The 13,289-nt window shown below is 35.0% G+C and overlaps 1 protein-coding gene across 1 annotated transcript; it reads right to left on the reverse strand.

The window, feature by feature from the left end:
* Nucleotides 1–3,746: 3,746 nt before the first annotated feature.
* LOC104103540 (protease Do-like 9) lies at nt 3,747–12,453 on the reverse strand. The gene is made up of 10 exons (XM_009611456.4): nt 11,772–12,453; nt 10,570–10,769; nt 10,296–10,476; nt 7,653–7,844; nt 6,289–6,524; nt 5,241–5,342; nt 5,086–5,136; nt 4,871–4,975; nt 4,651–4,795; nt 3,747–4,303 (listed from the first exon to the last, which is right to left on the reverse strand). Exons 1-9 carry the CDS (start codon nt 12,337–12,339, stop codon nt 4,697–4,699), a joined length of 1,734 nt encoding a protein of 577 aa, XP_009609751.1. The 5' UTR covers nt 12,340–12,453; the 3' UTR covers nt 3,747–4,303; nt 4,651–4,696.
* Between the last annotated feature and the right edge of the window lie 836 nt (nt 12,454–13,289).

The raw sequence follows: 13,289 nt of genomic DNA on the forward strand, positions 1-13,289 counted from the left end.
TTTAAAAAATAAATGCAAGGCTCACGTGGTGATATAAGGAAAGATTGTGATTGTGATTTGTGAAATGAGGTTATGAGGTGTGGTACCTCGGTTGTGATTCTTGTTGTACTTTCTATGCTAAAAGGCTTGTTGGTTGAATAGTTCTTGTTATTTTCTTCATTGTCCTACTTGTATTTGTCCGTATTTGATTACTTGTTGTTCTCATCATGTGTTCACTTCTCGTTGTCTTTCTTGCCTTAAATTATGTTATTAGTTACATTATTATACTTTTTGTTATCATTCATTCCTCCTTTCCTGTTATTGGTCTATATTATCCTATGTTCAGTTTATCTTGTCCTAGTAGGTGTCTTGACCTGGCCTCGTCATTACTCTACCGAGGTTAGGCTTGATATTTACTGGGTACTATTGTGATATACTCATGCTACACTTCTGCATATTTTTGTACAGATCCAGGTATATCTGCTCTTGTCGGACGCCAGAGATTGATCAGTTACCTTCGGATACTTCAAGGTACACCTGCTCGACGTTCGCAGGCCTCGAAGTCATCTTCTGCTTTTAGTTGTATTGCTATCTATTTCCTGCTCCAAAATAGTATAATATTTCAAGACTATTAGTGCACTCTTGTAGAGCTTATGACTCGGTTCCACCAGGTTTTGGGGAGTTATTGGCAGTTGTACCGTTTGAGCTTTATTATGACAGTTTAACAGTTTAATTTGATGTTTAAGTTATTAATTCTGCTATTTCTTAATGTTTATTAGGCTTACCTAGTCTTAGAGACTAGGTGCCATCACGACATCCTAAGGTGAAAAATTAGAGTCGTGACAATGTGGAAGCTAACAATGCAAAACTGGTGGACGATAAATCAGACAAGAAAGAAAATATACTAAAGAATAAGACATTATAATGAGGTTTGGTCAATTGACCTACATATAAAAACTAGTATAAAAATATAAAAAATATTGAGAGAAAAATCTCCCCTAAACATGATTCTCGTAAAGGCTATATTGTGGAGGTTGTTGTTCTTGTTGTGATAAAAAACCTCAATTTATAGAAGTACAAAACTTCTCCTCTAAGAAAAGAATAAGGCATATGAAGGAGATTTTTCCTTTTAGGAGTCTTTTTCCCTTCCTTCAAGAAAGAGAGTCCAAATAGATTAAAAATTCAGGGCAAAATTCTAACAAGTATAACATAAACTCTATCGATCCAATAAAGAAATCCCTAAGGAGCAAAATCATGCCAACCTGGTAGACTTGATGAACAGCTTAACAAATAGGTAGAGAAAAAATTACATAAACTCTACCAATACGGTAAAGAAATGCTGAAGAACAATAACTGTGTGGAAGCCGGGGGTCAGTTTTTAAATACCACTAATTTGGGGATATTCGGTTAAGACCAACCCTTACGGGAAAATTCCTATCAATCACCCACCTAGAAATGATTATTTTTGGCCAAATTTAGCCCAGTAGGCTAATGGGGACCTATTTACACTACATATGAAACATATTTACACTCTCGAATCAAATTTTAACTTCATTACATGATCATATATAATTTACCAATTATATACAAATTAGTTTTAAATGTGTATCCCTTGATTGTAGTCATTTAATTTAGTATGTCCCCCTATCACAATACTTTTTTTCTATTTCTCACTTTGAAATCAGCCCTCTTTCTACACCGATTCTACAAGATTTTTCTTCTAAAGCTTATAATTTTCTCTAACAATGGCGAAGAAAGGGATTTTTTTTTATCGATCTGAATTTTTCCATGGCTGAAATTTGGATCTTTTCTGGGCTTTCCCTTTTCTTGTTTGTGTTCCGATGGCGGGTTAGCCGCAGATGAATATTAATTATTTGGCTCGATTGTTCAAATTGAAATTGTCAATCAATAAATTTTGAAGGTGTTTGACTCTCCACCATTGATATCCATAAAAAGCTTCGAAGCTTTGAATTCGAATTCAGATTTTTCAAAAAATATATTTGTTTGGATTGGGTGTTATTGCAAATAATTAAAAATATTCTATGGAGTTTATATCTCGATTTTTGAGGGTATTCGGTGAAAATTAGATTTGATTTCGCTGGATTTCTAGATTGAATTTCGAATTGTATGACATACAATATACATATAAAATTAAATATACATATAAAATTATATTAAAGTTGTATAATAATTATATGAAAATTGTATTTGGTTGTATTTTATTTTGTAGTTATATTTTGTTTTTTAATTATTGTATGAAAGTTAAAAATTAGTTGTATACTGTATGAGTCGTTGTATGAAATTTATATTTAAGTCATAAATACTATCTTTTTACATAAAGTTGTTGATATGTATCAAAATTGTATTAAGAGAGTAAGTTTTGATTGGAATTTCAGAGAGGAAGAAGAACGCACAACATACAAAATACATACAAAAGACATATTGTATAAAATTATATGAAAATTATATTTAAGTTATATGATATTGTAGTTGTATTTAACCAGGTACGGATGATGTATGAAAGTTGTAGATAAGTTGTAAGTAAGTTGTATATTGTGTAATTAGTTGTATGAAATTTATTTTTAGTATGTATGTCGTTGTAAATATATCAAATTTATATTAAATTTGTATGAATTTTTTTTTTTGTATGCAAGAACTGATATTGGTTTCTATTTAGGACGGACGCGGCAAAGAGAGAGAAGAGTTGCAGTAATTATGGCTTAAAATAGGTAACACACAACTGAAAGGAATCTTATTTGGATGGAAGGACAATTTGGACTTCGTTCCCTTCAGTTACGCTCGTTTCCAAGAAAAAAATCTCCTAATTTAAGGCACTAATAATAGATTGTATATAAATTATAAGAAAAACTTATTTAGGGCGGGTAATATATAAAATTTGGATAATTTTGATAAATTAGTTTCAAATGTTGTATAGAAAGGAAAAAAACCCCTTTAAAATGCCATTTGTGCAAATGACCCTCTTGTAAATGCAACTTAGCCGTTTTAATTAACTTTGCATCCAAATTATACAAGATTCAAATCCAATCTTCTCCATATTTATATGGAATTTTAAGGACAATCTATTCTCCAAAATAATTCAAAAAAAAAAAAGAGCAAATTAACGAAAAGATAAAAGGTACAAGGGAAGACAAAAAAATAATAAGAAAAAGAAACACCTTAAGCAAGTATCTCCTCCTTGATTAGTGTATGAGTCCGACATTGTGGTACGAGGAAGAAGAGGTTACTTGCCTCTTATTTGTAAGAAGACGTTTACCAGAAATCGTCTCCTCTGCAAGAAGCTCTTCCTCAGCTTGATCATGGATAAGAGAGTGGCAAACGAGCGGGTCGGGTCAGATATGGAAGGATTGAAACGTGTAATGCAAAAACGGATAAAATATTCGACTCAACTCATATTTAATACGGATAAAAAATCGAATTAACCAGCAAATAATATGAATATCCATATTATTCTTGACTTCTTGAATATGATCACTTTTGGAGAATTCCTATTCTTCAAAACTTAGAAAGCTCAAATTTGAGTCTTTGCAAATATAAAAATTAAACGCATTGATTATCCATTTTTTAAGTGAATAATATGAATCTTATCCATATTTAACCTGTTTTTAAAAAATTCATTATCCAACCCATTTTTTAATGAATAATATATGGATATCTATTTTTGTTATCCATTTTGCTACCACCGTTCATGGACTAAAAAGTTTGTGCTTTACTTTCTTTAGATCCATAAGTGTTCATAAGCCCAAAACTGGAGATAATACAGAATTAATTTATAGCTAAGTTGTGTGTTTACTGATTTATGTTACAACTATTCTTCACTCTTGTTAAATGCAGTAATTGTCCGCAGAATCATACATAGTTAAACCAAGAGGTGAAGTTAGTATAATATTCTTTTTGGCTGGTGAATAAGCCTGATGTAAAGAATGACACTCGCAATTAATATTCTGTTCTGTGTGCTTATATATAGGAGGATGGAAATCATGACAAGCTCAGGCAGTCAAATTACGATCATCACTTGATTGGAAGCATACAACCTGCAGTTTTGCATATAATTTCGATGACTAGCTACCTGCTTGAAATACTATAGCCTGACATTGAAATCATCTGCTCCGACTATTGCTTGAGCACCCAAAAGAGAGCTCTGCCCGTCTCGAAACACAAAGTTGGTTTAACAATTAAAAGGAATGTGTCTCTTTCCCGCTCCATCTGAGAATGTGATCACAATCCGTGCACAAACATGGGTGCATAAGCCAAAAATCCTTGAATCCACTAGCTGAGCCAACGCGTGACAGTCCTCTAGAAAGAGCTATGACAAAGACATCAAAAATTGAGACAAAGGTGTAACGGTTAGACAAATTAAAAGTAGAAATGGAGAAATGCAGATGATTCGAAAATTTTAAAAAGTACAAATACCAAACTGCACCAAACGAGAAATGACCCCTCCCCACGATGAAAAAGAAAAAAGAAACCAAAAAAGAGAGAGAATATCCGACCCTTTTATTAGATACCACCAATAACTCAGGTTTATTTACCATCCATTAGTAGTGAAATACAAGCATACCAAAAATCGCCAGCTTGGGTACAGATCAATTATGAAACCAAGAACACTGAGGAAAAGATAAAGATGGTGGACGAAAAGGAAAAGGTGAATACTGTCATGCTGGCAAGAGAAATTTTGATATATCCCTGCTGAAATCATTCACATCCTGAGATCCTCGGACATGGCAGAAGGAATACAATGTGTGGTAAGGATGTCTGATGTCGCAGATTTTGCTGTCTTTGTCTGAAGGACTACCACCTGCACAAAACAAACTAGATTACAGCACCTTGTCACAGATCTCTCAGAAAACTTAGAGCAGCAGAAGGAGTATACCTGCTGATATTCCAAATCCAACTTTAAAAACTCATCATTGCAGTTCTCTACCATGCTTGCCAAGCTCTTCAAATTTTTCACAGGCTTACCGTTAAAAGCAAGAACCTAGAACATGCCCAGAAAGCCGAGACAGGAAGATGGTGTAAGTGGAAGTCTCAATTTGACAGCCCAAGTAAGAAACAATGATATCAAGATTAGAGCCATCTGCCACCAACCTGAGTGTTAACTATTTCCTCATATCCGATGTTAATGTCAGCAACAAGCACCTTTAAAATTTTCACAAAGCAAAAGAGCAGATAGATTATTAGATCCTTCTCAATATGATAATCCTGCAGCTTCTCAAGGATGAATTTGGAAACAGAGGAATAACCTGAGAAACCACAACAATCTGTTCGTCGGGTGATTGTCGAAATTCATGCAGGAGTTTGTCCAACAGCTTTACAGGAGCTTCATACTCGTAATCCTTTCCATACTGGTTATGCGCATAGGATGAGTTAGAAAACAGAACAATTGCAATAAAGATAAGGCAATTTGTTCACCCCAAGCATCAACATTAAGTACAACACTGGAAAAAGTGGCTCAAATGACCATGTAAAGTATGTTGTTTTCTGTATATTGGCAGTGTAAAAGGTAAAGATAGAATCTATGCATTAGCCAAAAAAAGTAATGAAAAAACGGAAATCAATAATATGATAAGGACTCTCGCCTAAGCAGACGATGGACGAGACTCTGGAAGAGTGGCTTTCTACTGAGGTTGCTTCTGACGGGCTGTCCATTGGAATTAGGGAATTTCCAGAAATATTATTCAACCTATGAGCTTAAGAGATTATTTTTTTTAAAATAACAGAGGTGTCCATTGGAATTAAGAAATTTCCAGAAATATTATTCAACTTATGAGCTTAAGAGATTATTTTTTTTAAAATAACAGTGGTGTCCAGACAAACTTATGCGTACCTCGACTATTCCACCGCGTACCTGCATTCTCCCATCCTCCATCAGCACAGGACCGGTAATTCTACCCAGCAAGTAGAGGATGGGAATAAATCACCCAACTTCTTTTGGCTCCTAGTTTGAAATCCCAGTCCCCCAATAGTTAGAAGGTAATAATGTTACTTCCTTGTCACTAAACTCTGATAATAGCACCAAGAATACTCATGATGCCATCAAACCAACTCAACAAGGTACAATAAACCTCCCTATACACGTGCTATCCCCTACAAGTGGCAATATGCCACCTAAACACCAAAGGTTGCAGGCAAAGAAATTGAAGGAAACTCATTTTTATCACAAACGCTGATCATGACAATTAATACAGAAGAATAAGAACATGGATCTTAGAATGAAATTTGTGCAGCTTTACAGGAAATGAGGGATATGAATTACGCACAATGACATATATGCCAAAGCAAATTGGGTACCTCGGAACGAAGATATGGAACAGATACAGTGGTAAAAACAAATCCAGCTACAATATAATATGATGGAGGTCTCCCCTTGTTGTGAGCTGGAACAAGCCTCATCTGAGTTGCAAGTTTGATCTTGAAATTTAATATCTCAGAATTACGACGAAGAACTTTAACTGCAGCACTGTCGCCGGAATATTTTTGGGATACAAGATAACTAAAACCTATACGCTCTCCATGCCGAAATGGAACTGAAAAAAATCAAAGGAAATCATGTGACCTGTCGATAGAAGATAAAACCTAAAGATAACATATCTAACTTTATTTGAGTGTCAGCACATAAAGCTTATCAAAAAAGAGTCGATAAATAAATATCATGCACCTCCGACTGAAAAAATCTGTTCTTCCAAATTGATTGAACCATTTGAAACCATATCAAAGAAAACATAAATTATACTTGCAAATGTCAGGTTTTACTGCTTCATTTGAAAATCAAATTTGTACAACTGATACACATTCCAAGAAGTGCAAACAAAAACCATGAAAGCTGACAAGTTCTCCTTTAAATACCTCATCTAATATGAAGGTCTCCTTAACTAAGTTGCTCCGACATGGCAGTTAAGTTGCCACACCCGTGTCGACACAACACTAATATAGGTGTGGGTAATGGATCCCTACCGGCTCTGGTCAAACAATTTTGGGTACTTTGACCACGACGGACGGAAAAATTCGAGACGAGATACAATTTGATTCCCGAAATCAGAACCAAAACTAGGGAAAATTTGAACGAACATATCATGCTTTATCTAGGAAATCAATCATTTACTTATCTACAACTTGAGAATAAAAAAGAAATCCACACTTTACAAGCTATACGTAAGTATTCCACAAAATTTCTCATAATTTAGAGATATTTTTATATTTTATTTTTTTGAATTATTTTTAGCTGGATCTACGCACCCGTATCCGTACTAGTATCCGTATCCCCGAATCTTAGATTTTACATCTCAAAGGATCCGATCTCTATATCCGCACCCGTGACCGAGAAACTTAGCTCCTTAATACAACATCAGGCTTAGTTAGACCGTCAACGTGGATGTTGTTACCGCTTAGAAGAGATGATATTGTAACCATAACATCAGGAAAAAAAAATAAGAATTACCAGTAAGCTGACAGTACATCTAACAAACAGTAACCAAGCTTTTCCTATTATTTGCAGAAATAGGGACTTAGGTTGGAATTACAAGCGGATCAACTTTTTTGGGTGATAAGGAAATAAAATTTTTATGCATTTCAATACTAAAGTTTAATGTCTAAGCTACGGTGAGATAAGTTAACTGCAAAGAGCATATGGAAGCAAGCACAATTAGCATTTCAACCTGTTCCATCATTGGCAATGTCAACCCCGTCAAAGCTTAGGAGTACATCGGATGGCATCAACAACATAGACTCTGGTGCAGTAGGGTCAATTCTTCTTATACGGACACCTTTCTGGTCAGGTTTCATTCCCATTGATAACCGAAGATCTGGATTTTCCATCTTCTGCCACTCAACCCCAAGAATGGGAAACCCTGGCACAAAATGAAAATAATGATAATATGCCAAAAAGACAGTACCAAAATTCAACTTTCAAACAGGCATTAATTGCTGTATAGTCGCTTGTCCACTTTTGCGAAAGTAGGTACAAATTCAAGCTACATCATGAGAAAGTAAAAGGAGCTGACTCTCATGCATCAAGCACAAACGTATTCTGTTGTATCACATTGATATGGCATCAGTAGCTAGCAGATTAGGACATGCATTCTATCCATCTCTTTCTTATATTTTTCTTATAGTTAATATACATGACTTAACCATGTCTCATTGTATCAACTTTTGCTGAGACCAAAAAGATCACTCAGCCACTCATTTTGAAAGCATCATAGCCTTGTTGAATGCGCAGATCAGCAGATAATCCTCACTATTTGCACACTCAGGAAACATCAGTTCAACTTCTAAGCAACTTCTGACCCCACCTAAATATAATCTTAAATTTCTCTCCTGTCCAAGAAGACGTGTAAAAATCTCCCACAAGATCCACAATTCAGGAAATTTTTGAAGTTATGGTAGAATTTTGATGATAAAGAAAACTGTAATTTCTGGTTATAAAAAGAACCCCTAGTCAATTATAAGTTTAAAATTTGTGTAGCTCAAACGCAGACACATGCACCTTATTGAATATTTGAAATTACTCGAGAAATGCAAGACATAACACAACTAGTAGACTACAAACTTGTAGCTTCTAATATTTCTTCCATAACGTTTAGCTTTTTCTTTTAATTCAATACTAGGGAAATTTGATTGGACACTTCTGTCACCCATCAGCAAAGTTTACATTTGCATGTTCAGAGGTTGAACACTGATGTCGGAGGAATTTCAGCATGAATAAGATAGTAAAAAGAAAATCTAGAGAAAAGGTCTAGGAACTAAGTGCACTACAAATGAATCCATGAGCATCTGCAAGTGCCAGTATTCAATAATAATGTCAACCATTTAAAAGTATCTTAGAAAGATAAAAATGGCAAAAAACCTTTCAAAAGATCAATTTGAACAACTCTGATGTGCAATAAAATTAACAGTAATCCACCAACACAAGAGGATATTTACCAATACAAAATTGTCGGTTATTTGGAAGACACCATTTTAACAGCTATATTGGCATAAACTTCACAGCACTAACATGAAGATTAAAGCAAAACTAAAAAGAGCTTGAGAATTCTGACCTCTTAGCAAACCAAGAAAATCAACTGAAAAAACTCAGTTAGATCATAGCCTAGTCAGTGTCCATACAACAAATTATATGAGAATCAGGATAAACCTACAGATTGGGAGATATAAGGGTTCAAACACCTCATGAAATTTCTTTACAAACAGAACATCACACCGTCGGATCAGGACTCTTGGAAAAGGAATGCGAGGTGAAAGTGGAATATTTGCAGTGAAATCCTTCACTGCGTATTATGAAGGAGAGAGGATACAGTGTTCCATACCTCTGAGTATGAATTACCAAAACTGTCGGAAAGGTACACGTTCTCATTAGACTGCCTGCACTTTGTGCCATTCTTACAGCTGATATTTTGAGGAAAGAAAAGATAACATATATTAGCTGGTGTTCCATGAGCAAACACTCAAAGGAACACATGGACCACTTGTTTCTACACTGCAAAGTTGCTAGTCAGTTGTGAATTGTGATGAAAGGTATTGAATCTGTTTGGAATAGTGTCGTCAATGTCCGACTGCCTGCTACCATCAAGAATGTGAAAAAGTTGTATAGCATGGAATATATTTCCTTTGGATATCATGTGGTTCTCTAGAGGGAAAGAAACACGTGACTTTTTGTAAATGTGCAAAATGATTTTTACCGGATGAGAAGCTTTCGTGGACCGGCCCCCACGAGGTTCCTGTTAATATAGCTCATTTGTAATTTGTAAAAAACCATATCTTTTAGTAGGTTCTTTACTCCTTTTCTCAAATAAAGTAATGGATTCATTGATAAAGTTAAGAAAACTCCAGCATAGAAGTGGTACACAAAAGGTGGTAGAGATACATCAAACCATGTAGGTTCTCTAATTTTGTTTTTTTTATATATATATAAGCAAAAAGAATTAGTAGTAAAATTATAACTTTATCAAAGAAAATTGGGCACAAGTCATTTCCCAGAGACCCTATATTCTGTATCAATTAACCACACCTCAACAAAAGCAGCTGAAATTAGTTACATGGATCATTTATATCCAGTCCGCTCTATCGGGTCCATTTCACTACAATACTATATTATATATCTTTTGATGAAGAATATTATATTATTTATCTTATAAAGACAAATCAAGGAGTTCCCTAAAACTTGATATTTCTAAATCTCACAATTATCTCAGCAAGAGCGAGTATCTAACAAGAGCAAAAGACTCTTGACAAACACCAGGCACAATATAAGTCCTTTTTTTTATAAAGTCATGAATAACTACAAGTTCCAGTAGCCTCACCGGTATATGCTCCATTCTTCTCATAGTCCTGAATGAAGTGCATGATTACAGGTGTTGGGATGACATAACCAATATTCTCCACATCTTCATGTTTAAGGGACTGAAATGCGATACCTACACAATTTCCTTTATCATTAAAAGCAGGCCCACCAGAATTTCCAGAATTTATAGCTGCATCGATCTGTAAACTAACAACATTTGTCAGATACCACAGCAATTGGATCACCAAATAAAAAAAGAACTTTCCAACATTCCATCAGTGAAAAATGAATACCTGGAGGCCCAAAAGTTCAGTAGACCCATGAACATAAGATAATATCTCTATGCGTGAAACAACACCACTGGTCACGGAGATCGTGTCACCCCCAATTGGATAACCTACTACTGTCACAGCATCTTGAAGCGCTGGCAAATCCCCAAATTCTACAGCTGAGACCCCCTCCCAGAACTCATCATCATCCACGGTAAGCAACGCTGCAGCATCACAAAATCCAAATTAACAGTGTCAAAGACTGTTAACAAGAATGAATTACTACCAGAAGCTGCTAGATAAAGTCTAGCACAGTATACAGTATTAATTCAGGTCGGTACAAGTAATATAATTCAAGCACAATCATTAGGCCCCACTGAAAACAAACACCTCCCTCCATCTCAATTTGTATGACACTTCCTAATTTGGACGTTCCCAAATGTTTTAACACCATAACATTTTTATATAACTTTAAAATTACAAAATTATTAGTCAAATTATCTTTTTATAATCAGGTAAAATGAGATCTCATTAACATTGCATCCACAGCAGATGCTGAAATTTACAAGCACGGGGCAATAAGTTAGCTCCACTACAATGGTCTTCCTATATGCTTTCTAGGGTCATAACATTGCTCAAATTGTTTTACTGATTGTTGTATACACCAGCAAAAAAGGTTTAAGAGACATCTAAATAAGATGAATAGGGGTAGAGTATCCTTCAAAACATTTGTTAGTCAAAATAACTTTTCAACCATTACTCTAATATTTTCTTCAACCATCACTAGTATAATACTCCGGCAATCCCATTCTATGCAACACACTTACCTTTCCTTTTCAGTCTGTGCCAAAAAAAAGATACATTTCTCCTTTTGAAAACTATTTAATCTTAGCATCCCCATTTAACCTCAATAACATGATTTGCTGAGATCCACTTGATATAGAAGTTCATTCTTTTATAAAGAGGGAGAAAATGAAAAACATGTAGTTTCTCATCACAACTCATTTAGAGGAATAATTTTGGTACATGTCAAGAGTCTTCTTTAATTTGTTAAACTTTGAGCTCAATCAAACATTACATACAAAATGGGACGGATGGAGCATATACAGCAATGTTACACCCCAACTCCATGCATAACATACAAAGGAAGAAAAACATATGATTCGAATTCTAATTTTCCATATAACACAATAGTTAAGATTCAAATGGAAAAGAAAAAGCCTCACCAATATCACATTCAGTTCCAATAGCGAGCACAGTGGCAACATACTTGGTATCAGACCCTCTCTTCTTCAACTTAACCTGCGTGTAATGCTCCACAGAGTGTGCATTTGTCAGAACCCTTCTTCCTTTGATAACAAATCCACTACTGCTCGAACTGTATTGTCGCTTCCGCTGCCACGGGAGTGAATAATTCGGTTCTGTGTGAACGCAAAACACCTTCACTACAGCATCCATCGCCGGCACCACCCTAGCAACATCCGCATTATTTACAGTAGTACCCTCAAGAGAGGCTACCCCTACCCCTACCCCGTTGGGTTTATCAATCACGAGTCGTGTTGCTTTTTTTAGGGTTTTTCCATTTTGGGGGTTAGAGTTTTCGGGTAATTTAAGGATTTTGCGGGGCCGACCACGGCGGGGACGGGAAGTGGAAGGGGGTGGGTCGATGAGCTCAACGTTGCTGACGGAGAAAACGACGTCGTCGTCAATGTGGGGTGAAGTTGATGTTGGGATGTCTGCTGCTGGTGAAAGGGGATCTGATTTGGGCTTTCTTCCTCGTTTGCGTCCTGCCATTGATTGATGAAAGGGCAGAGGTTTTTCGTTGAAATGGAGAGCTGATTTGTGCAGGTGTGAGAGCGGGGAAGGTTTTTGATAAATGAAACACAACGCTTCCCTGTCCTAAATTCCCAGTACATAACGTTTAGACTTTAGACGTGTATTATTTCAAATATTTGAAATTTGTTTTTCAAATCAGTAATTGTTTATTTTACAATTAGATCTATTATTTTAAGAGAATTTGAAATTTGAAAAATTAATTTGAGAAGCATTCTTAATGAAATATGATTTATACTAAAAGAAACTTAAAAATTTTCAAGTGAACATCCAAATATTTATATTCTTACTATTTTTCAAACTTCAACCAAACATTATTCAAGCATGATTAAGTATAATCTTACTTTATTAAAGTTTAAATTAAACATCACATTATAGTCAGCATTTAAAGTGTTTTTGAAAAGTTAAAAATGTAGTTTTTCCTCAAAAGTAGAAGCTCTTTTGATAATCCTCGTTAAAAAAAATAGAACCCAAAAGCACTTTTTAAAAATTTGGTCAAACACTAATTGTTGCTAAAAAATATTTTTCAAACTGATTAATCAAACACAAAATACTTCTCTCCAAAATTACTTTTAAAAAAGCACAATTTTCAAATAAACAAATTTTAGAAGATTGGTCGAACATGCTATTAGATTATTTTTTTTATTTTTATTTTTAACAAAAGTCCACCATCGATGGATGATGGGATTTAGGCTGAACCCCGAACCTGCATATTATCAAAAGGAACTAGTACAAGGAGAAGGATATAGACCATAGCCTCCTGAACAAGATGAAGAGTGATATTAATCACTATTATGTAAAACTGACTGAAGCGAGAGAGATAATTTTGGGAGATATTCTCCATAACAGAGGAGTTAGAGGGACCTTTGCAACAGGATGCTAGACACAGAGTCAATATCACTATACATTGG

This window comes from Nicotiana tomentosiformis, chromosome 10 (assembly GCF_000390325.3).
Source record: "Nicotiana tomentosiformis chromosome 10, ASM39032v3, whole genome shotgun sequence".
In the NCBI taxonomy this organism is placed as follows: Eukaryota; Viridiplantae; Streptophyta; class Magnoliopsida; order Solanales; family Solanaceae; genus Nicotiana; species Nicotiana tomentosiformis.